The following is a 24,958-nucleotide window of genomic DNA, read 5'->3' on the forward strand; positions in this document are numbered from 1 at the left end:
GGTTACTGTAGCCTTGTAGTATAGCTTGAAGTCACGTAGCGTGATGCCTCCAGCTTTGTTCTTTTGGCTTAGGATTGTCTTGGCAATGTGAGCTCTTTTTTGGTTCCATATGAACTTTAAAGTAGTTTTTTCCAATCCTGTGAAGAAAGTCATTGGTAGCTTGATGGGGATGGCATTGAATCTATAAATTACCTTGGGCAACATGGCCATTTTCACAATGTTGATTCTTCCTATCCATGAGCATGGTATGTTCTTCCATTTGTTTGTGTCCTCTTTTATTTCATTGAGCAGTGGTTTGTAGTTCTCCTTGAAGAGGTCCTTTATATCCCTTGTAAGTTGGATTCCTAGGTACTTTATTCTCTTTGAAGCAATTGTGAATGGGAGTTCATTCATGATTTGGCTCTCTGTTTGTCTGTTACTGGTGTATAAGAATGCTTGTGATTTTTGTACATTGATTTTTCATCCCAAGACTTTGCTGATGTTGCTTATAAGCTTAAGGAGATTTTGGGCTGAGACAATGGGGTTTTCTAAATATACAATCATGTCATCTGCAAACAGGGACAATTTGACTTCTTCTTTTCCTAACTGAATACCCTTGATTTCTTTCTCTTGCCTGATTGCCCTAGGCAGAACTTCCAACACGATGTTGAGTAGGAGTGGTGTGAGAGGGCATCCCTGTCTTGTGCCAGTTTTCAAAGGGAATGCTTCCAGTTTTTGCCCATTCAATATGATATTGCCTGTGGGTTTGTCACAAATAGCTCTTATTATTTTGAGATAATAAATTCGTCAATACCGAAATTATTGAGCGTTTTTAGCAAGAAGGGCTGTTGAATTTTGTCAAAGACCTTTTCTGCATCTATTGAGATAATCATGTAGTTTTTGTCTTTGCTTCTGTTTATATGCTGGATTATGTTTATTGATTTGAGTATGTTGAACCAGCCTTGCATCCCAGGGATGATGCCCACTTGATCATGGTGGATAAGCTTTTTGATGTGCTGCTGGATTCGGTTTCCCAGTATTCTATTGAGGATTTTTGCATCAATATTCATCAGGAATATTGGTCTAAAATCCTCTTTTTTTGTTGTTTCTCTGCCAGGCTTTGGTATCAGGATGATGTTGGCCTCGTTAAATGAGTTAGGGAGGATTCCCTCTTTTACTATTGATTGGAATAGTTTCAGAAGGAATGGTACCAACTCCTCCTTGCACCTCTGATAGAATTTGGCTGAGAATCTGTCCAGTCCTGGACTTTTTTTGGTTGGTAGGCTATTAATTATTGACTCAATTTCAGAGCCTGCTCTTGGTCTATTCAGGAATTCAACTTCTTCCTGGTTTAGTCTTGGGAGAGCGTAAGTGTCCGGGAAATTATCCATTTTTTTAGGTTTTCTAGTTTATTTGCATAGAGGTGTTTATAGTATTCTCTGACAGTAGTTTGTATATCTGTGGGGTTGGTGGTGATATCCCCTTTAACATTTTTTATTGTGTCTATTTGATTCTTCTCTCTTTTCTTTATTAGTCTTGCTAGCGGTCTATGAATTTTGTTGATCTTTTCCAAAAACCAGCTCCCACATTCATTGTTTTTTTGGAGGGTTTTTTGTGTCTCTATCTCCTTCAGTTCTGCTCTGATCTTAGTTATTTCTTTCCTTTTGCTAGCTTTTGAATGTGTTTGCTCTTGCTTCTCTAATTCTTTTAATTGTGATGCTAGGGTGTCAATTTTAGATATTTCCTGCTTTCCTTTGTGGGCATTTAGTGCTATAAATTTCCCTCTACACGCTGCTTTAAATGTGTCCCAGAGATTCTGGTATGTTGTATCTTTGTTCTCATTGGTTTCAAAGAGCATCTTTATTTCTGCCTTCATTTTGTTATGTACCCAGTAGTCACTTAGGAGCAGGTTGTTCAGTTTCCATGTAGTTGCGTGGTTTTGATTGAGTTTCTTAGTCCTGAGTTCTAGTTTGATTGCACTGTAGTCTGAGAGACAGTTTGTTATAATTTCTGTTCTTTTACATTTGCTGAGGAGTGCCTTACTTCCAACTATGTGGTCAATTTTGGAATAAGTGCGATGTGGTACTGAGAAGAATGTATATTCTGTCGATTTGGGGTGGAGAGTTCTGTAGATGTCTATTAGGTCCGCTTGGTGCAGAGTTGAGTTCAATTCCTGGATGTCCCTGTTAACTTTCTGTCTCGTTGATCTGTCTAATGTTGACAGTGGGGTGTTAAAGTCTCCCACCATTATTGTATGGGAGTCTAAGTCTCTTTGTAAGTCTCTAAGGACTTGCTTTATGAATCTGGGTGCTCCTCTATTGGGTGCATATATATTTAGGATAGTTAGCTCTTCCTGATGAATTGATCCCTTTACCATTATGTAATGGCCTTCTTTGTCTCTTTTTGATCTTTGATGGTTTAAAGTCTGTTTTATCAGAGACTATGATTGCAACTCCTGCTTTCTTTTGTTTTCCATATGCTTGGTAGATCTTCTCCATCCCTTTATTTTGAACCTATTTGTGTCTCTGCATGTGAGATGGGTCTCCTGAATACAGCAAACTGATGAGTCTTGACTCTTTATCCAATTTGCCAGTCTGTGTCTTTTAATTGGACCATTTAGTCCATTTACATTTAAGGTTAATATTGTTATGTGTGAACTTGATCCTGTCATTGTGATATTAGCTGGTTATTTTGCTCGCTAGTTGATGCAGTTTATTCCTAGCATTGATGGACCTTACAATTTGACATGTTTTTGCAATAGCTGGTACCTGTTGTTCCTTTCCATGTTTAGTGCTTCCTTAAGGATCTCTTGTAGGGCAGGCCTAGTGGTGAAAAAATCTCTAAGCATTTGCTTGTCTGTAAAGGATTTTATTTCTCCTTCACTGATGAAACTTAGTTTGGCTGGATATGAAATTCTGGGTTGAAAATTCCTTTCTTTTAGAATGTTGAATATTGGCCCCCACTCTCTTCTGGCTTGGAGAGTTTCTGCCGAGGGATCTGCTGTTAGTCTGATGGGCTTCCCTTTGTGGGTAACCCTACCTTTCTCTCTGGCTGCCCTTAACATTTTTTCCTTCATTTCAACTTTGGTGAATCTGACAATTATGTGTCTTGGAGTTGCTTTTCTTGAGTAGAATCTTTGTGGCATTCTCTGTATTTCCTGAATTTGAATGTTGGCCTGCCTAGATTGGGGAAGTTCTCCTGGATGATATCCTGCAGAGTGTTTTCCAACTTGGTTCCATTTTCTCCGTCACTTTCAGGCACACCAATCAGACATAGATTTGGTCTTTTCACATAATCCCATATTTCTTGGAGGCTTTGTTCATTTATTTTTCCTCTTTTTTCTCTACACTTCTCTTCTTGCTTCATTTCATTCATTTGATCTTCAATTGGTGATACTCTTTCTTCCAGTTGATTGAGTCAGTTACTGAATCTTGAGCATTTGTCATGTAGTTCTCATGTTATTGTTTTCATCTCTATCAGTTCTTTTAAGGACTTCTCTACATTGGTTATTCTAGTTAGCCATTCATCAAATCTTTTTTCATGGTTTTTAGTTTCTTTGCGCTGGTTACATAGTTCCTCCTTTAGCTGTGAGTGGTTTGATCGACTGAAGCCTTCTCTCAACTCGTCAAAATCATTCTCCGTCCAGCTTTGTTCTGTTGCTGGCGATGAGCTGCGTTCCTTTGGAGGGGGAGATGTGCTCTGATTTTTTGAATTTCCAGCTTTTCTGCACTGCTTTTTCCCCATCTTTGTGGTTTTATCTGCCTTTGGTCTTTGATGATGGTGATGTACTGATGGGGTTTTTATTGTGGGCATCCTTTCTGTTTGTTAGTTTTCCTTCTAACAGTCAGGACCCTCAACTGCATGTCTGATGGAGTTTGCTTGAGGTTCACTCCAGACCCTCTTTGCCTGGGGATCAGCAGTGGAGGCTGCAGAAGATAGAATTTTGCTGAACAACGAGTGCTGTCTGATTCTTGCCCTGGAAGCTTTGTCTCAGAGGTGCACCCAGCCATGTGACGTGTGAGGTGTCAGTCTGCACCTCAGTTGAATATGCAGAAATCACCCATCTTCTGTGTTGCTTACAGTGGTAGCTGGAGGCTGAAGCTGTTCCTATTCGGCCATCTTGGGTGCGCCCCCTCCCACATTTTCTTAGTCCGGTCTGTCACTGATGGACATTTGGGTTGGTTCCAAGTCTTTACTATTGTGAATAGTGCCACAATAAACATACATGTGCATGTGTGTTTATAGCAGCATGATTTATAATCCTTTGGGTATATACCCAGTAATGGGATGGCTGGGTCAAATGGTATTTCTAATTCTAGATCTTTGAGGATTCGCCACACTGTCTCCCACAATGGTTGAACTAGTTTACAATCCCACCAACAGTATAGAAGTGTTCCTATTTCTCCACATCCTCTCCAGCACCTGTTGTTTCCTGACTTTTTAATGATCACCATTCTAACTGGTGTGAGGTGGTATGTCAATGTGGTTTTGATGTGCATTTCTCTGATGGCGAGTGATGATGAGCATTTTTTCATGTGTCTGTTGGCAGCATAAATGTCGTCTTTTGAGAAGTGTCTGTTCATATCCTTTGCCCACTTTTTGATGGGGTTGTTTGTGGGGTTTTTTTGTAGATTTGTTTGAGTTCTTTGTAGGTTCTGGATATTAGCCCTTTGTCAGATGAGTAGATTGCAAAAATTCTCTCCCATTCTGTAGGTTGTCTGTTCACTCTGATGGTAGTTTCTTTTGCTGTGCAGAAGCTCTTTAGTATAATTAGATCCCATTTGTCAATTATTCCTTTTGTTGCCATTGCTTTTGGTGTTTTAGCCATAAAGTGCTTGCCCACGCCTGTGTCCTGAATGGTATTCTAGGGTTTTTCTTCTTGGTTTTCTTCAAGGGTTTTTATGGGTTTAGTTCTAAGCTTAAGTCTCTAATCCATCTTGAGTGAATTTTTGTATAAGGTGTAAGGAAGGGATCCAGTTTCAGCTTTCTACTTATGGCTAGCCAGTTTTCCCAGCAAAATTTATTAAATAGGGAATCCTTTCCCCATTTCTTGTTTTTGTCAGGTTTGTCAAAGATCAGATGGTTGTAGATGTGTGGTATTATTTCTGAGGGCTCTGTTCTGTTCCATTGGTCTATATCTCTGTTTTGGTACCAGTACCATGCTGTTTTGGTTACTGTAGCCTTGTAGTATAGTTTGAAGTCAGGTAGCATGATGCCTCCAGCTTTGTTCCTTTGGCTTAGGATTGTCTTGTCAATACGGGCTCTTTTTTGGTTCCAGATGAACTTTAAAGTAGTTTTTTCCAATTCTGTGAAGAAAGTCATTGGTAGCTTGATGGGGATGGCATTGAATCTATAAATTACCTTGTGGCCATTTTCATGATATTGATTCTTTCTATCCATGAATAAGGAATATTCTTCCATTTGTTTGTATCCTCTTTTATTTCATTGAGCAGTGGTTTGTAGCTCTCCTTGAAGAGGTCCTTCACATCCCTTGTAAGTTGGATTCCTAGGTATTTTATTCTCTTTGAAGCAATTGTGAATGGGAATTCACTCATGATTTGGCTCTCTTTTTGCCTGTTATTGGTGTATAAGAATGCTTGTGATTTTTGCACATTAATTTTGTGTCCTGAGACTTTGCTGAAGTTGCTTATCAGCTTAAAGAGATTTTGGGCTGAGATGATGGGGTTTTCTAAATATACAATCATGTCATCTGCAAACGGGGACAATTTGACTTCCTCTTTTCCTAATTGAATTCCCTTTATTTCTTTCTCTTGCCCAACTGCCCTGGCCAGAACTTCCAACACTATGTTGAATAGGAGTGGTGAGAGAGGGCATCCCTATCTTGTGCCAGTTTTCAAGGGGAGTGCTTCCAGTTTTTGCCCATTCAGTATGATATTGGCTGTGGTTTGTCATAAATAGCTCTTGTTATTTTGAAACACGTTCCATCAATACCGAATTTATTGAGAGTGCTTAGCATGAAGGGCTGTTGAATTTTGTCAAAGGCCTTTTCTGCGTCTATTGAGATAATCATGTGGCTTTTGTCTTTTGTTTTGTTTATATGCTGGGTTACGTTTATTGATTTGCATATGTTGAACCAGCCTTGCATCCCAGGGATGAAGCCCACTTGATCATGGTGGATAAGCTTTTTGATGTGCTGCTGGATTTGCTTTGCCAGTATTTTATTGAGGATTTTTGCATCGATGTTCCTCAGGGATATTGGTCTGAAATTCTCTTTTTGTGTTGTGTCTCTGCCAGGCTTTGGTATCACGATGATGTTGGCCTCATAAAATGAGTTAGGGAGGATTCCCTCTTTTTCTATTGATTGGAATAGTTTCAGAAGAAATAGTACCAGCTCCTCCTTGTACCTCTGGTAGAATTCAGATGTGAATCCATCTGGTCCTGGACTTTTTTTCATTGGTAGGCTATTGATTATTGCCTCAATTTCAGAGCCTGCTATTGGTCTATTCAGAGATTCAACTTCTTCCTGGTTTGGTCTTGGGAGAGTGTATGTGTCCAGGAATTTATCCATTTCTTCTATGTTTTCTAGTTTACTTGAGTACAGGTGTTTATAGTATTCTTTGATAGTAGTTTGTATTTCTGTGGGGTCGAAGAACTTTGAATTTGACATTTAGATGGTGCAAGTTGAAAACCCATCCCATGCCCAAGTCGTTGGCTTCTGCTATTTCTCAGTTAGAACTGACCACTTAAGTCCTCTTCAGTAATTACTCCCCTATATCTAAATAATCGTCTTTCCTTGCATGCAATTTTAAAAGTGTATCTCACATTTTACCATTTCCTTGAAATAGACAATATACATCACTACTGCTCTTTTGAGAAATCTATTATAGCTATTACTAAGTAATATTTTGAAAATATTTGGCACAATACTTTTTGGCTTCTTACCAGTCACCACCCACACTCCCCACAAAAAGAGCTTAAGATAAAAAGGGATTATTTGAGTATAATTTTTTTCTTAATAACCACTCTGAATCAGCCTGATAAGTATTCTGGTTGATCAGGCACTTGGTTAAGTCTGTATTAACTGTTCTAAGGCTGCTAGTTACCAATGGACAACCAATGCTGGACTCCTACAAGTTGTCATGATGGTTTTTTCCTCTGTCCTTCCCAAATAAATACCATTGTAAAGCCATACCCATGCCACATGCACCATTAAAAGGTAGCCAGACATTAATCATTGTAAAATTTAAACTACCCCATGTTTCAGGAGAAAGGAAAGGAAGACCTTATGCGAAAGCTAAAATCACAGAATTACAGAGGCTTCAGTATGGGAAGCATTTCTCTATTAGAGCTCATTCAACTATGCAAAATATTGCCCATAATACTCTTTCAAGGTCAAGTAACAATTCAGGCCTATGGTGAATTAAAACACTGTGGACCTTTGGAAAAATCAACATTTAAAGAAAACGACTGTTTGCTCTGAGTCTCCTTATTCTCACAATACCTGCAAGAACGTTCTTGGTATCTAATGATCATGGTTCCAACATTTTCATGGCTTGTGAAATTAAATTCTCTATTTCATTTTATAAGTCTGATATAATGAATCTCCAATACTAGCAGCAGGGCACATTCCATTTGGAATTCCTTGTTTTATCACTGAGAAAACGATTCAGTTTCACCCCCTGTGCCCCATTGTGGGGAATTCTCCATGGCATATTATACAAAAGGCTCAATATTTTGTTCCTTTTTTCCTTTAACATCAATGCATACATCAGTCTACTACCTTTGCAATATGTGTTTCCCACACAGACACATGAATGCAGCTTGCTTCTGAAAGTGGAGTGCCTTCTTGTCCTTGGCCCTTTCCCTGCAGCTTTATTACTGATGAGATGTTGGCAACTAGCTTTTCACCAAAAGCAGTGCCTAAAGTGGGACCTTTCTTATGTTAAGTTTTACAAACAGCTTTAATTTCTCATAGCTAATGTTAAAAGTTTGTGGTAAGGAAAAGAAAAGGGGAACTTATGGAATTTCATATTTTGATCACTGCACAGCCATCAGGAAGACACGTTTCTGTGCTTTCTTTCTGCTCCTGGCTTTCTGCTTGTCACCTTGTGGTACAACCTCCTGTCTCTCTCCTCCATCGCTCCCTCATCTCCCCTGCCTCTGCTCTCTCTGTTTGTTGCTATCTATTATCTATCAATTATCTATCTATCTATCTAGCTAGCTAGCTAGCTATGTATCATCTATCTATCTAGCTCCCTTTCTTTCTCTCTCTCTTCCCCTCCTTCCCGCATCGTTTCAGTCCTCCAACTGACTTTTCATTCCATCCTTTTCCCATCCATGTTTTCTCCTTCTATATTCCAGGCTTGGGACTCTTTCATCACTTTGCTCTCCCACACACATCCCTGTCTGTTTCCCCACTACCAGGGAAGCCAACATGTGGGAAGACCATCAGTACATACATATATCCACCAGTCTCTCTGTCAAACCATGCATCTTTTCCATTTGGTTTTTCAACTCATTCATTCATTCATTCATTCATGCCTCCAACAAACATATTTGAGATTCTAATATATAACAAGCACTGGACTAGGCAGGCTCTTAGGATATACAGTGGAGAAGAAAACAGACAATGATAACTTTCACCCTGGGGCTTTCACTGCAGTGGGGAGAGAGATGTTTCAAAACGAATCCCTCTAAAAATATATATCATTATGACATATATTGGGATAAATGGTATAGAGGAAGTTTCCAGAGCACTAAGAGAAAGTAAAAGAGCAAAAATAATTTAAATTGAGGGTGAAGTGGTTTGTGGCCAGAAAATGCTATCATGAAGTAGTGACATTTAGGCTGAGGACTTGGAAATAAACATGAGGTATACAGGTGAACAGCAAAGAGGGTGACCAGTTCAGGGGTATTGGGAGCAAAGCTATAAAGTCAGTCACTAAGACCAAAAAGCATGGCTTCAACAGCGGCCTAAGAGAAGGTCAGAATAGTTCAAGCAAGGGGAGGGCGGGGATACGGTAGGGTTAGAGGGTTGAGAAAACCATTTCCAGCTCATATCACTGTTCTTGCCATTCTTTTAGGCAAGGCCCCCTTCTTGTTGCCATTCATTTATATGATCCTTTTGTTTGCATTCTCTACTCCCACTTCCCACTCTGCACTGCTCATCTAAATGTACCATTCTAATATGTTTATCATTTATCATTTTTCTTATGTGATGAACAACATGTAATGTGTGACATGTTCTTACTTTATGTAAGATTATCTTTAGCTATATCATTATGCATGTTATATAATATGATATATAGATAGATATGGATATCTCATACTGTGTCTATTTTTTATTTATTTATTTTTTTTTAGAGACAGGATCTCACTCTGTCACCCAACTTGCAGTGCAGTGACATCCTCTTAACTTACTGCAGCCTGGAACTCCTGGGCTCAAGTGATACTCCTGCCTCAGTCTCCCAAGGACTACAGGCATGTCCCACCACACCTGGCTAATTTTTAAATTTTTCGTAGTGACTGGGTCTTACTATGTTGGTCAGGTTGATCTTCAACTCCTGGCCTCAAGTGATCTTCCTGCCTCACCCCTACAAAGTGCTGGGATAACAGGTGTGAGCCACCATGCCTGGCTTCTTTACAGCTTTATTAATTATAATCGACTTATGTTAGACTGAGCGTATTTCGCATATACGATCTAATAAGTTTTGGTATCACACCTGTGAAACAATCATTATAGTAAAGATAATGAACATCTGTATTACAAGCAAAAATATCCTCGGGCTCCTTTGAAATTCCAGAATTTTAATAGATGTAATCTTATTCCTGCACCCTTTTTTTGGTCAACTTCTTTCAGACAGCATATTTTCAGATGCATTTATGTTGTCCTAAGTGTCAACAATTCATTTCTTTTTAATGCGCTGTAGTATTCCATTCTATGGACATAGCACAATTTCATAATTCATCTCCCTGTTGATGGACACTTCGGTTGTCTTCAGGCTTCGGCTCTTACAAATAAGCTTGCTATGAATATTCACAAACAAGTAATCATATGAAAATATATTTTCTTTTCTCCTGTGTATGTCTTGGAATGGAATGGCTGGTTTATGGGAGGTGAATATTTAACTGGGTAAGCGACCACCAAACCATTTTCCGAAGTGTTTTCATGACTCAGAAGCTCCACATCATTGCTAGCACTGGGTACAATCAGTTATTTTAATTTCAATCATGCTCGTGTATCTACAACGGTATTGACATTGATTTTAATCTGCATTTCCTGAATGATAAATGATGGTATCTTTTCGTGTGGTTATTAGCCATCTATATCTTCTTTGGTGAGGTAGTCTGTCGGAGTCTTTTGTCCGTATTTACGGTTGAGTATTTGCTTTCTTATAATTGAGTTATAAGACTTCTTTAGAGTCTAGAAGTGTCCTGCGTTGGATATAGATATATGAATTCTAAATATTTTATCACAGACTATGGATTTCTCTTTTATGGTGGAATCAAATGTATTAATATTTTTTCCTTTATAGTTTGTGTTTTGGGTGTCTCATTTTGAAAATCTTTGCCTAAACCAAAAAGATGAAGAAAGTTGTAATTTCCCCAAAGAGGGCATTACATAAGGGTAAAGGATTCAATTCAACAAGAAGACTTAGCTACCCTAAATATATACGTACCCAACAATAGGAGCACTGGCACCCAACAACAGGATCACTCAGATTCATAAAACAAGTTCTTAGAGACTGACAGAGGGACTTAGGCAACCACAAAATAATAGTGGGAAACTTCAACACCCCACTGACAGACAGCATTCGACAGATCATCAGGCAGAAAACTAACAAAGTTATCCGGGATCTGAACTCGATACTTGACCAAATAGACTGAACAGACTATTCTACAGGACTCTACGCCCCAAAACAACAGTATGTACATTCTTCTCATCTGCACATGAAACATACTGTAAAACTGACCACATAATTGGCCATAAATCAATTTTCAGCAAAAGAGAAAAAAAAAAAATTACCAACCACCCTCTCAGACCACAATACAATAAAAACAGAAATCAATACTAAGAAGATCATTGAAAACCACACAATAACAAGGATATTAAACAACCTGCTCCTGAGTGACTTTGGGGTAAACAATGAAATCAAGGCAGAACTCAATAAATTCTTTGAAATTAATGAAAACAAAGCTACCACATACCAGAATCTCTGGGACACAGCTAAAGCAGTGTTAAGAGGAAAGTTTTTAGTGCAAAATGCCCACGTCAAAAAGTTAGAAAGATCTCAAATTAATCATCTAACATTATACCTAGAGGAACTAGAAAAACAAGAGCAAGTCAACCACCAAGCTAGCAGAAAACAAGAAATAACCCAAATCAGAACTTAACTGAATGAAATTAAGTTGCAAAAAACCACACAAAAGATCAATGAAACCAGGTGTTGGTTATTTGAAGGAAAAAATAAGACTGATAGACCACTAGCTAGATCAATTTTAAAAAAAAAAAAAAGAGGGAAGATCCTAATAAACACACTCAGAAATGACAGAGTGGGCATTATCACTAACCCCAGAGAAATACCAAAAAACCCCAGAGACTATTATGAACACATCTATATATGAACACGAACTAGAAAACCTATAAGGAATCAATAAATTCCAGGATACATACACACGCCCAAGACGGAGCCAGGAAGAAATTGGTTCCCTGAGCACACCAATAATGAGCTCCAAAATTGATTCAGTAACCAATAGCCTACCAACAACAACAACGACAACGACAACAACAACAGGACCTGAGGAATTCACAGCTAATTCTACCAGATGTACAAAGAAGAGGTGGTGCCAGAAACTATTCTAAAAAAACTGTGGAGGAGGGACTTCTCCCCAGCTCATTCTATGAGGCCAGCATCATTTTGATACCAAAATCTGGCAGACACACACACACACACATACACACACACACACAGAAAACTTCAGGCCAATATCCTTGATGAACATCGATGCGAAAATCCTCAACAAAACACTGGCAATCCAAACCTAGCAGCACATCAAAAAGCTAATCCACCACGATCAAGTAGGCTCCATCCCCGGGATGCAAGTTTGGTTCAACATATGAAAATCAATAAATGTGATTCATCATATAAACAGATCTAAAGACGAAAAACGTATGATGATCTCAATAGATGCAGAAAAGGCTTTTGATAAAAGTTAACATCTCTTCATGGTAAAAACTCTCAATAAACCAGATATTGAAGGAACATACGTCAAAATAATAAAAATCCATCTGTGACAATCTCACGGCCAGTATCATACTGAATGGGTAAAACCTGGACGCATTCGCCTTGTAAACCGGCACAAGACAAGGTTGCCCTCTCTCATCACTCTTACTCAACATAGTATTGGAACACCTGGTCAGGGCGACCAGGCAAGAGAAATAAATAAAGTGCATCCAAATAGGAAGAAAGGAAGTCAAACCACCTCTGTTTGCAGATGACATGATTCTATATCTAGAAAGCCCCATAGTCTCGGCCCAAAAGCTCCTTCAGCTGATAAACAACTCGAGCGAAGTTGTAGGATACGAAGTCAATGTACAAAGATCACTAGCATTCCTATACACCACCAACAACCAAACTGAGAGCCAAATCAGAAAGGCAATTCCATTCCCAATTGCCACACACACAAAAATAAAACACCTAGGAATACAGCTAACCAGGGAGGTGAAAGATCTCCACAATGAAAATTACAAAACACTGCTCAAAGAAATCAGAGCAGGCAAGAACATATGGAAAACCATCCCATGCTCATGGAAAGGAAGAACAAATGTCATTAAAGTGGCTACACTGCCTAAAGCAATTTATAGATTCAATGCTATTCCCATCAAACTACCAAGGACATTCTTCACAGAGCTAGAAACAATTATTTTTAAATGTACATGGAACCAGAAAAGGAGCCCGGATAGCCAAGGTAATCGTAAGCAAAAAGAACTGTACTGCAAAGCTACAGTCACCAGAACAGCATGGTACTGGTACTGGTACAAAAACAGGCACATAGACCAATGGAACAGAATAGAGAGGCCATAAATAATGTCGCACATCTACAACAAGCTTTTCTGTTTTTCTGACAAAGCTGACAAAAACAAGAGGTGGGAAAAAGACTCCATATTCTATCAATGGTGCTGGCTAGCCATACGCAGAGGATTGAAGCTGGACCCCTCCCCTTACACTATATACAAAAATCCACATGAGGTGGATTAAAGGCTTTAATGTAAAACCCAAAACCATAAAAACCCTGGAAGACAACCTAGGCAATACCACCCTGGACATAGGCGCGGGCAAAGATCTCACGACAAAGGCACCAAAAGCAATCACAACAAAAGTAAAAATTGACAAATGGGATCTAATTAAACTTAGAGCTTCTGCACGGCAAAAGAAACTATCAACAGAGCAAACAGACAACCTACAAAGTGGGAGAAAATTGTTGCAGCACTATTCATCTGACAGAGGTCTAATATCCAGCATCTATAAAAAGCCTAAACAAATGTACAAGAGAAAAACAAACAACCCCATTAATAAGGGGGCAAATGACATGAACAGACCCTTCTCAAAAGAAGACATACATGTAGCCAAGAAGTATATGAAAAACAGCTCAATATCACTGATCACTAGAGAAATGCAAATCAAAACCACAACGAGATACCATCTCACAACAGTCAGAATGGCTATTACTAAAAACAGAAAAGAGCAGATGCTGGCGAGGTTGCCGAGAAAAAGAAACCCACACACACTGTTGGCGGGAGTGTACATTAGTCCAACCATTGTGGAAAGCAGTATCGCAATTCCTCAAAGAGCTAAAAGCAGAACTACCATTTGACCCAGCAATCCTATTACTGGGTATATAGCCAGAGGAATATAAAGCATTCTACCATAAAGACACATGCACCCGGACTATTCACTGCAGCACTGTTCACAATAGCAAAAACATGGAATCAACCCAAATGCCTATCAATGACAGACTGGATAAGGAAAATGTGGTGCATATACACCATGGAATATTATGCAGCCATAAAAAAGAACAAGGCCATGTCTTTCGTGGGAACATGCATGGAGTTAGAGGCTATAAGCTCAGCAAAGTAACGCAGGAACAGAAAAGCAAATCCCACATGTTCTCACTTATAATTGGGAGCTAAATGATAAGAACTTATGAACACAAAGAAGGAAACAACAGACGCTGGGGTCTACTTAAGGGGGAGGGTGGGATGACGCAGAGGAGCAGAAAAGAGATAACTATTGGACACTGAGTTCAATACCCAGGTGATGTAGTCATGTGTGCAACAAACCCCCGTGACACATGTTTATCTATGTAACAAGCCTTCACATGTACCCCCAAACATAAAAGTTTTAATAAATGTTACAGTGCGAGTCTATTGATGATCAATTCTTTCAACTTCTGTATGTCTAAACACCTATTTTAACTTCATTTAAAAAGGTATTCATTGAGTACAGACTTAACAGTTGACATTTATTTCTATTTCACGATTTTAAAGATGGTGTGCCACATGACTTCTGACTTGCACATTGCTAATGAGAAGTGTGCTGTCATTCATTTCTTTGGACATCTAAATGTTTCTTATGTTTTTATCGGATTTTCTAGTTACTTAGGAGAAAGGATATATCTCTGGGAGAGCAGATAGGTAAAATGTCAGGAATGCGCCCCATGGATTCTCTGTGCATAGCCCCTTGGATATACTTTAGATTATGCGTGGCAACATGGATGCATCTTGAAAGCACAGGGCTCAGTGAAATACTTGTATTTCCAGCCATGATGGATTAACAGGAAGCGGATTTACCGTCTCGCCTAAATACGTACAAATCAAAAAAATTATAAGGCTTGACGTTATGGCACCACCTGCATATGGGACAGTGACCGCGGAGAGAAAGGGAACCTGACCAGGTGAGCACTCTGATCACCCAATTCCACCAACTTGTTGCCCAGAGAGAGTTTGCAGGCTGCAGCACAGGGGAGCCGAACAGGACAGAGCCTGGCGGACAGTCTGAGTGAAGGAGACAGAGTTGAGAGTTCAAGAGGTCCATAGGACCAGAATTTGCCGGGAGTAATGGAGAGGAGGCAGCTGCACAGAGAGGCAGCTCTGGAGACCCTTCAGAGCTTGCCTGTCTGGATGCAGTGTATGAGAAAGGGGGGAGTGGTGATCGATGACTCCCAGTTTCTGGAGTGAGTGGTTGTGTGGATAATGGTGCCATTTACTGAGATTGTGAAGATGGGTGGGGCGGGGGGATGTGTGAGTGTATGGGAGGAGTGAGTATACCAAGTGACCAGTTTTGGACAGGTGAACCATGAAGAGCCCTTGAGACATCCAAGTGGAGATGCCACGTGGGTGGGTGAATGTATGTACTTGGACCTCAAAAGTGAAGTTCAGACTGGGGTTGTAGATTTTTGGAGTGATTAGCACGTAGCACTTCCTGAAGGCTTTTGTTTGTAGGGTGTGTTTCTCTCCCGCAGAGGACATGTTACAGGGGAAGGGCTAAAGAGACACAGGCAGATGACAGGAGAGATTGATATACAACAGCTGGAGAAAGCCACAGAGACAGGCAGAATGGATACCGGTCAGCGGAGAGTAAAAGCTGCGGTCCTAGCAATACCTTCCATTCATACACAGGGGTTCTGGTGAGGCTGACGTAAAAACAAATATAAAAATCTACTACAAATTTTACAAACAGTCCAGGTTCGACTGCAGATGAGACCACAGCATTTTCTGCCTCAAAAAACATCCGAGCGGAGATGTCACATAGGAGGGTGAATGTACTATGCACTTGGACCTCAAAAGTGAAGTTTGAACTGGGCTTGTAGATTGTTGGAGTAATTAGTCAGACACACAGGTGTCCGATTGTCCTGACAGATACCAGCAGGGTCTCAGCGGCAGCGTGATTGTATCACTGATAAGGAAGAGGCCTGACAATCTAAGCAGAGAGTGGACCCGGTGGAGCAATTCTCATACCTGGATGGACCCACGTAGAGCCGCAGAGGCGGGGGGGCGGGGAGGGGAGAGGGTGGGGCTCTGTCTCCCTGTGTCCTGAGTGCAGAGCATGAGCTTAGGCCTTCTACAGCACAAACCTTGCTTCTTTGGGACAGATGTTGGGGTGGGAGATCTGTCACTCAAACGGAGGTGCCTCAGTCCCCAGGCCAGCAGGAGCAGGAGGTGGGCTTTGGAGTCCGGAAGACCCAGGCCCAAATTTTGCATCTTCTGTTTCCTGGCTCTGTGGTCTAGTTCATGCAATGTGTCTGTGCCTCAGCTTCCTGATCTGTCAAATGGGGATGCTGACATCCACCTCCCAGCACTGCTGTGAGAGGAAGAAAAGCCCCAGCACAGATCCCTCTGTGACATACAAGCTGCATAAAGGGTAGCTGAGGAAGCAGATGTTCCCAGGACGTCTGGGGGCCAGAGAGTTGGCTAGTGGAGAAGCACACAAAGCGAAGTGCCATCCTCTGGCCATGTCCATTTCGTAGCCCCGCAGGTTGAGGATTTCCACTTGTTGCAGTTTAGAGACCCAGCTTATTAATTGTGAGACCTCGCTAATTGTGACCTAAGGCGTCGTGCCGGGGAAACGGGGCATAGTGTATCCCAGACCAGGCTGGAGGAGTTTGGGTGAAAGGGCAGGGCAGGACAGAGAAGCATTGTGCAAAAGTGGGGGGATTGAGAAGAGATGATTGGGTGGGTCGAGCTGCACTGCAGGGTATGAGTGTGCGCGCCCGCAGTAGGAGGAGGAGGAGGAGGAGAGGTGAAGCGGGTCTGGCGGGAAGAGCGCCCCCACCCTACCTTCGACCCCACCGCCCACCCACCCGCGGAATCGCATGCGCACTGGAGACCTGGAGGAAAGGGCTTTTGTTGGGAAAGCGGGCGGGCTGGAGGGGTCCGCGCATGCGCAGGCTACCCAGCCGCGGGGGGTGCACGGAGAAAAGGGGCGGGGTGGTCCGGGCTGCTGTGCTGGCAGCAGTAGGCGAGGGCGCGGCTGCGGGGTTCCTGGTGCTGAGGACGGACGCCATTGGAGCCCCAGAGAAGGTAAGGATCCAGCCCCAGACAGGACCGGGAGAGGGCGAGTGGAACCCGACACGCTGCGCCCTCCCTCCGCCTCCGGATCTGAACAAAGCCCAAGCACTCAGAACCGGAACCCCATTAGACCCAAGGTCTAGATAGGAGCCCCCATCACCATCAGACCCAGGCGCCCCGACCTGAGCCCTACTGAAACCGGAGCCCAGGATCCTCACCCCTTTAGCGGACCCCTGTGCTGCGAGCTGAGCTCCCTTGGAGCGGAGGCCCCACCCCCACCCCAATCACTCCTAGATTACTCGAACCGAGCTGACCGCTTGCCCCCTTCCTGGAGTGCCCAGTCCTCGCGTTTGAGATCTCCAGCGCTCCGATTGGAGCCTCACCTAGGTCTGAGGCCCCCACTCCATCCGCCTCTAGTGCTCTAGTCTGAGCCCCACCTAGGCCCCCCGCCCGGACCTAGCCAAAAGGTCCCTGGGATTCTGTTTCGCAGAGCTTGCCGCTTGCCGCTGTCCGCGTTGTCTGAGCTCTCCCATCTGCTCCCCCGTCATCCCGGTCCCCTTCTCTGGCCCTTAAATCCAAACCCTTTGTTTCTCTCTTCCCCAATGCATCCCCTTCGGGACTCTTCGGACCCCAGCCCTCCAGAACAGCCCCTCTTCAAATCTAGCCGCTGGGATGGCGAGTCTGCCCATCCTAAACTCCGCTTTCAGTGCGGCGCCTCCTGCGACCTCCTCTGTCCCTTTCCTTGGGCTCTGTCCCTGACCAGGTCTACCCCATCAGAGAGCCAAACCGTCTTCCCCCCACCTCCCCCCCTGCCCCCTACTGCCTAATATTGCCTAGTAACCTGATGATTGTCGCCCCTCACCTCCCGGGAGATCCCGCCTCCCGTTGGATCCCGCCCCCTCCCCCTGCAGCTGCTTCACCCTCCCTCTCAGGCTTTGCTCTCATCTCCCTGGGACCCGCAGCATGGCTGAGGGAAGCTTCGGCGTGCAATCGGAAAGCTACAGTGTTGAAGACATGGATGAGGGTAGCGACGAAGTCCGGGAGGAAGAGATGGTTGAAGGCAACGACTATGAAGAATTCGGTGCGTTTGGTGGCTACGGCACCCTCACCAGCTTTGACATCCATATCCTCAGAGCCTTCGGAAGCTTGGGTCCAGGGCTTCGCATCTTATCGGTGAGGCCACCTGCTGGCCTGGGCCTTTCCCCTGTGAATGGGGGAGGGAGGAGGGGGGAGCAAGGAGGGTTGTGTGGGAAAGGACTGCCCAGCTTCCCCAAGCCTTTCCTCCCCTGCTCGGAAGAAGAGGATTTGGGAAGGTCTTGGGGTGTTCAGGGCTGACTGCTGGGAAGAGGCTGGCCAGCACAGGCAAGCTAACACAAGTGTGTCGTCGAGTGACCTGCCTTCCCCAACCCCTCTCTCTGGCCTTGCAGAATGAGCCGTGGGAACTGGAAAACCCTGTGCTGGCCCAGACCCTGGTGGAGGCATTGCAACTGGATCCGGACACACTTGCCAATGAGACCGCCGCCCGTGCTGCCAACGTAGCCCGCGCCGCCGCCTCCAACCGTGCGGCTCGGGCCGCTGCCGCCGCTGCCCGTACCGCCTTCACTCAGGTGGTCGCTAGCCACCGGGTGGCCACGCCGCAGGTCTCAGGAGAGGATACCCAGCCCACGACCTACGCCGCCGAGGCTCAGGGGCCCACCCCTGAGCCACCCCTTGCTTCTCCGCAGACCTCCCAGATGTTAGTCACCAGTGAGATGGCTGCCCCCGGGGCCCCGGTAACCTCCACTAAGTCCCAGACAGGCTCCCCGGCCCAGGAGGCTGCTACCGAGGGCCCTAGTAGCGCCTGTGCTTTCTCTCAGGCTCCGTGTGCCAGGGAGGTGGACACCACCCGGCCCAGCACAGCCTTCCTGGGTCAGAATGATGTCTTTGATTTCACTCAGCCGGCGGGGGTCAGTGGCATGGCCTTCCCACGCCCCAAGAGACCTGCCCCAGCCCAAGAGGGGGCCACGGAGGGCTCCAGTGCTGCCTCCGGTGTGCCCCAGACTGGACCTGGCAGAGAGGTGGCAGCCACCCGGCCCAAGACCACCAAGTCAGGGAAGGCGCTGGCCAAGACTCGGTGGGTGGAGCCTCAGAACGTTGTGGCAGCAGCTGCTGCCAAGGCCAAGATGGCCACGAGCATCCCTGAGCCGGAGGGCGCAGCTGCTGCCACTGCTCAGCACAGTGCTGAGCCCTGGGCCAGGATGGGAGGCAAGAGGACCAAGAAGGTGAGATCCCCCTGCCCCCTGCCACCTCCACACCCCCTTGCTCCTGCCCTTTCCTTCTCCTCCCTTTCCTGCTCCTCTCCTCCCTCTCCTCTCCCCCTTCTTCCTCTCCTCTCCTCTTTCCTCTCCTTCTCTCCTCACCTCCCCTCTCCTCCCCTCCTCTCCTCTCAGCTAGTCCATGTTTCTCCAACACAAGTTTGCTGAGCATGTTTTCACTCCACGTAGTCCCTACCCTCAGGACTGGTGGGAGAAGAGGCTGGCTCAGTGCCTGGCACTTAGTAAGCATGCAGCACATGCCAGCCGCTGCTGGTACTGCTCTCATTTCCAAGAGCCTGCTACGGGTGAGGTGCGTGCGGGGCGCTTTGGCACGGGGAGCCTGGTAGCCCTGGGTCTCTCCTCTCTCCAATGATACAGTCCAAGCACCTGGATGATGAGTATGAGAGCAGCGAGGAGGAGAGAGAGCCTCCTGCGGTCCCACCCACCTGGAGAGCATCACAGCCCTCATTGACGGTGCGGGCTCAGTTGGCCCCTCGGCGCCCGGTGGCCCCGAGGTCCCAGATACCCTCAAGGCACGTACTGTGCCTGCCGCCCCGCAACGTGACGCTTCTGCAAGAGAGGGTAAGAAGCCCACCCTCCCCCATCTCCCTCCTCTCCTCCCTTGTGGGCCATGTCTCTGCCCTCACCCATGCCTTGACCTCCCCGCGTGTTCCTCCTTCTCCAGGCAAATAAGTTGGTAAAATACCTGATGATTAAGGACTACAAGAAGATCCCCATCAAGCGTGCAGGTAGGCAGCCTGTGCCCCCTTCGCCATCCCCTAGTCTGTGGGCATCCCTTTGCTTGGGTGCTGCGGCTGGTCCCCTCCGTCGCCACAGGACGGGGTCCTGGCTGCACCACCCTCGGCAGGGTTGACCGAGGGGCTACAGCTCTATGACCCCTGCTCAGCCCAGGTGCTTTCTCCAACTCTTCCCCCTCCTGCAGACATGCTGAAGGATGTCATCAGAGAATATGATGAACATTTCCCTGAGATCATTGAACGAGCAACGTACACCCTGGAAAAGGTGGGTGCGGGATGGGAGTAGCTCTCTGGAGGAAGAGCGGGCATAGAGTGGGGCGACCCTGCAGCCCCTCAAGGCCCAGTCTCTGGAGCCATCTCTAGCCTCTCCGACTCTGAGCTTCCACTGCACTGGCGGTTTGACTCGTGCTTCCTGCCCTTGGCTTCTCTCTCTCATGCTCTCTGAGTGTCTCGCCATCTTGCGAGGTGGGTCTCATCGCCTCTGCCAGCGTCAGCTCCCACAGCAAAGGTCCTCCGTGTGCTGTCTTCTTCCGCCCTCGCTCACGAGTTTGGATTCCTTGCTGAGGAGCAGTTCTAACAGGGAATCACTGTCTGCCGGCAGTGGGGTTTGGATCTCACACTCTGTTTTGCCCAGCATGGGGTTTGGATCTCACACTCTGTTTTCTCCCCCATGTAGAAGTTTGGGATCCACCTGAAGGAGATCGACAAGGAAGAACACCTGTATATTCTTGTCTGCACACGGGACTCCTCAGCGCGCCTCCTTGGAAAGTAAGAAAGGGAAAGCGGGTTGTGGCCTTCCTCGGTGGTGTCCCTTCCCTGCCCACACCCCTTCAGTGAAGCAGGAAGACAGGGCTTGAGTGCGGTGCACGGCTCCCACACACAGTGAGGGCTGCCTGGCGACTGCTGGATGAAAGGAATGATACCTGGGGTGAGGCCTTGCTGCCCTCAGGTCTCCCCAAGCGGCTGCCGGGCTTTACCCGCAAAGCTTCGGAGGAAAGTGGCTTGCCTCTTCCTCCTGCCTGCCTGGCCTGGGCCCGGCAGAGCTGGCCTAGGGGAGAGCTTCCTCTTCAGTGTAGGTCCTGATGTGGAAGGGGCAGGAAAGGTCTGGAGCCATCTCTGGACACACGTTTGCCATTTGCAGAGCTTCGGCTCCCTGCCTCGCCCTGTGCTCTGCAGAACCCTGTCAGGGAAGTGTTAGTACCCATGTTATAGAGGAGGTGATTAAGTCTCAGGCGGAGGTGCGAATGGTCTGCCAGCAGCTAGTGAACCGTGCCTGTCCTGGGAAGAGTTCCCCTCAAGCTGGGAAACCTGAGAGAGGCTAGTTGGGAAAGCCTGGTGGTGTCTCTCAGGCAAATAGCTGCTACACAGGATTTCTCTTTCTACACCTTTAGAACCAAGGACACTCCCAGGCTGAGTCTCCTCTTGGTGATTCTGGGCGTCATCTTCATGAATGGCAACCGTGCCAGCGAGGGTGAGTGGCTGGACCTGCAACTGGGGGGCTGCCCATAGTCTCATCTTCTGGGTGCCAAACTCTCGTACCTCCTCTCCCCTCGCAGCTGTCCTCTGGGAGGCACTACGCAAGATGGGACTGCGCCCTGGGTATGATTGGCCTCTCCAGCTCCTCCCCTCGGTGCTATCCTCTGGCCAAAGAGGTCCCGGGATTGCAATAGCCTGGTGGTCTGGCGCAAGGGTGTGGGGCCCCCTGGGCTCGGTAGAGAGCAAAGGGTCTCACCGGGGCGGACGGGGAAGCAGTGCCGGACGCTGCTCGGCCCCCTCTCTGCTCTGTGGCCCCAGATGACATCTAAGAGAGACAGTCAGAGTCAGGGGCTCCATCAAATCCCTACCCGGGGCATCCCTGACCAACAGTCCTCTGGCCTCTGCTCCATGCCCAGGCCTCCACGGCGACTCCCCGTGGGCTGGGAAGTCATAGTCGTGCTAGGGAGGGCCCTTGCCACCGCCTCTGCTCATGGATTCCTTTCCTTGCCCTCAGGGTGAGGCACCCATTCCTCGGCGATCTGAGGAAGCTCATCACAGATGACTTTGTGAAGCAGAAGTAAGTATCACCTGAGCTAACTGCAACGCTCACTCGAGCATCCCTTGTGTGCTGGTCTGGCTGAGAAAGCAGTTCCCTATCCCACATCTTCAACTGGAGGGATGGGTGCCTCTGGCCTGGGAGTGAGTGGCAGTGGGGGTATGCGAGTGTGTGGGGAGCCGAAGGTCAGGGGGGTCTTGGGAAAAGGGAGCGCACGTCACCTGAGAACACGGTGTGGGGTGTGATAACGGCCACCATCTCCTTGAGCACCTGCCCTGTAGACTGACACGAGAGTTCCCCCTGGTTTACACCTAAGGAACCTGGAGCTCAGAGAGGGGACGCCTCTGAGCGTGGCTCCCAGCTGGTAAGGGCCTCAGCCCGACTCTCCTGATTTTCAGGCCAGGGCCCACCCTCTCCCCGTCCCTGGAGGACTTGCCAACGCACAGGCGCGCATGCACACCAACAAAGGGTCAGGACTTGAGGAGGATGCCTGGAGCACGCTTCTCCTGGCTGACTGTTTCTTCCTTTCCAGTCGTTTCCTCTGGTGGGCCTCTCCAGGGCTCCGCCGGGGTGTGGCCAAGACCCTCAAGGTGGGGTGTGCTCAGAGCAGGCGGCCTGAAGAATGGCTCCTCTGTTTACAACACACCCAACAGGAAGCTGGGGCCATTGTGATGAGGGGCACAAACTTGTGGCCTCCCTACAGACAAATGCCCTACATGTGGCCCCCCTGCACCTCCGCATGGCTTCCGGGGAGGACCAATGGCAAAAGGCTTTGAAGGCCTCACTTTTGCAGGCAGAAGTCCTGGGAGTGGGTTTGGGAATGAGTGAAGGGCTGGAGGGGCAGGGCAGTCCTCTTCCAGGAGCTGAGCTGCATCGGGTTGAGGAGGGGCCCCCTGGAACCCATCCGTTCAGCAACAGGTCTGCTTGGCTAGAAGCAAAGTTCACTTTCCTCTCATGCCAAGGTACCTGGAATACAAGAAGATCCCTAACAGCAACCCACCTGAGTATGAATTCCTCTGGGGCCTGCGAGCCCGCCATGAGACCAGCAAGATGAGGGTCCTGAGATTCATCGCCCAGGTAAGGGAGAGCCTCTGTCGGGTGCCCGGCACCGGGGGTGGTGCTCTCCATACCTTGCTTGTTTCTTGGTTGAGGCCTCCTTCCCATTACCCCATATTCCAGTGAGGGTACCGAACACTCACAGAGGCACCTGAGCACCCTACGCAAGGTCACAGATGGGGTAAAATCCCAGGTCTGGCACAGGATAGTAGGAGCCCCTGATCCCTGTGGTCCTGATTTTGCCGTCATTGCGCAAAGCACACGGGATGGCGTGAGGCGGGCGGTGGGTGCTCAGCCACTGTGGGGTAGCTCTGTGTCTATGCTTGCCCTTTTCCTCCACAGAATCAGAACCGAGACCCCCGGGAATGGAAGGCTCATTTCTTGGAGGCTGTGGATGATGCTTTCAAGACAATGGATGTGGATATGGCCGAGGAACATGCCAGGGCCCAGATGAGGGCCCAGATGAATATCGGGGACGAAGCTCTGATTGGACGGTGGAGCTGGGATGACATACAAGTCGAGCTCCTGACCTGGGATGAGGACGGAGATTTTGGCGACGCCTGGGCCAGGATCCCCTTTGCTTTCTGGGCCAGATACCACCAGTACATTCTGAATAGCAACCGTGCCAACAGGAGGGCCACGTGGAGAGCTGGTGTCAGCAGTGGCACCAACGGAGGGGCCAGCACCAGCGTCCTAGATGGCCCTAGCACCAGCTCCACCATCCGGACCAGAAATGCCGCCAGAGCTGGCGCCAGCTTCTTCTCTTGGATCCAGTAAGAGTTTCAGCAGAGAAATGAGACTCTGCAGGAGGGCTGCGGAGGGGGGTGAGATGTCAGAGGGAGGGCCGGGATGGGGGCGTTGGGGGCAACGGCAACAGCATGGACGGACACTTATTTTGTTACGTATATCCCTCCCTGGTTCGCATGTGTCCATGGATGTTGTCACTTTGGTTTCTTGTGCTTTTACAGGCACCGTTGACGAACTGCAGCGATCTGACTGGCCAAGCCAGAGTGCCTCCTCTCAGATTCCTTCTCGACACAGCACCCTAGGCAGCTTCTTCCTGTCAGTCAGAGGTGGCATGCAAGATGAAGCTCTCTTTGCTCTTCCTGCTTTCATTTTGTGCTTTTCCTTGCGCTTTCATGTTTTGGGTATCAGTGTTACATTAAAGTTGCAAAATTAATTTGGACGTTTCTTCCTTTACCTGCACACCCGTTGCTATACCTGGCCATGCTTGGGCTTGTAGCAAGGAAACTTCTTCAGGCTCTCTGGGATAGGTGGGCCCCACCTCTGCCAAAAAGACCCACAGGGACAGGTGGGATGCTGGGAGGTGCAGAGGTTGGTTACACTTGAGTGTGCGACCAGGAGTTTGGAGAGGCCCCAGTGCTCACAGTTATGTGATTTTCTAGAAGCCTTCCTTGCTCAGCAGCCCCAGGGACATGGCAAGAGGGGAGGGCCAGAGCAGGGGTTGGGCGGAAGACTGCAGCTTGGTGCCACTGCCCCTCCCGCCGAGGGACAGGGTCCAAGGCTCTCACCAGGATCCACCTCCCACACCCCCTCCTTGGAGACGATGTTCTGGAACCCTTGGCTCATCATCCACACAGTTCAGGACCCCGTCCTCGGTACCGAGTCTGACAGACAATGAGGTGGGCCCCGCAGTGATGTTCGCAGCCCTCCAGTGGGTAGAAGGAGGGGCTGTGATTGCTGAGGGAGCAGGATGTAATAAAAACAACGCACGGTGCACACGTACACAGCCCCTTGCCGGTGATGGAACGCCGGCCTGTTTGGGGCTTCACAGCCCTTCTCCCACAGC

General features: G+C 47.0%; 1 protein-coding gene and 1 non-coding gene across 4 annotated transcripts; both read left to right on the forward strand.

Annotated features, from left to right (window-relative positions):
* Positions 1–16,911: 16,911 nt before the first annotated feature.
* LOC140710871 (melanoma-associated antigen D4) lies at positions 16,912–24,328 on the forward strand. 3 transcript variants are annotated; one of them, XM_073013686.1, is made up of 13 exons: positions 16,912–17,020; positions 17,971–18,181; positions 18,436–19,269; positions 19,681–19,884; positions 19,988–20,051; positions 20,246–20,325; positions 20,737–20,828; positions 21,452–21,531; positions 21,617–21,659; positions 22,051–22,113; positions 23,055–23,169; positions 23,491–23,921; positions 24,117–24,328. In XM_073013686.1, the coding sequence occupies exons 2-13, from the start codon at positions 17,972–17,974 to the stop codon at positions 24,124–24,126; spliced, it is 2,226 nt and encodes a 741-aa protein (XP_072869787.1). In that variant the 5' UTR covers positions 16,912–17,020; position 17,971; the 3' UTR covers positions 24,127–24,328. The 3 variants fall into 3 exon arrangements, with proteins under 3 accessions (XP_072869787.1, XP_072869786.1, XP_072869788.1); XM_073013685.1 differs by having other exon boundaries at positions 16,913–17,020; positions 17,941–18,181; XM_073013687.1 differs by lacking the exons at positions 23,055–23,169; positions 23,491–23,921; positions 24,117–24,328 and adding an exon at positions 22,491–22,883 and having other exon boundaries at positions 16,913–17,020; positions 17,941–18,181.
* LOC140710918 (small nucleolar RNA SNORA11) lies at positions 22,685–22,812 on the forward strand. Its single transcript, XR_012092100.1, has one exon. It is a non-coding gene; the product is annotated as a small nucleolar RNA SNORA11 (small nucleolar RNA).
* Positions 24,329–24,958: the final 630 nt, after the last annotated feature.

The sequence above is a fragment of the Chlorocebus sabaeus genome, chromosome X, assembly GCF_047675955.1.
Source record: "Chlorocebus sabaeus isolate Y175 chromosome X, mChlSab1.0.hap1, whole genome shotgun sequence".
NCBI lineage: Eukaryota > Metazoa > Chordata > Mammalia > Primates > Cercopithecidae > Chlorocebus > Chlorocebus sabaeus.

Coding starts and splice junctions, on each gene's coding strand:
- LOC140710871 (XM_073013686.1), top strand. CDS start 17,972: ATGGCTGAGGGAAGCTTCGGCGTGCAATCGGAAAGCTACAGTGTTGAA. Junction 18,182..18,435: donor CAGGGCTTCGCATCTTATCG/GTGAGGCCACCT, acceptor CTGGCCTTGCAG/AATGAGCCGTGGGAACTGGA. Junction 19,885..19,987: donor TGACGCTTCTGCAAGAGAGG/GTAAGAAGCCCA, acceptor CTCCTTCTCCAG/GCAAATAAGTTGGTAAAATA.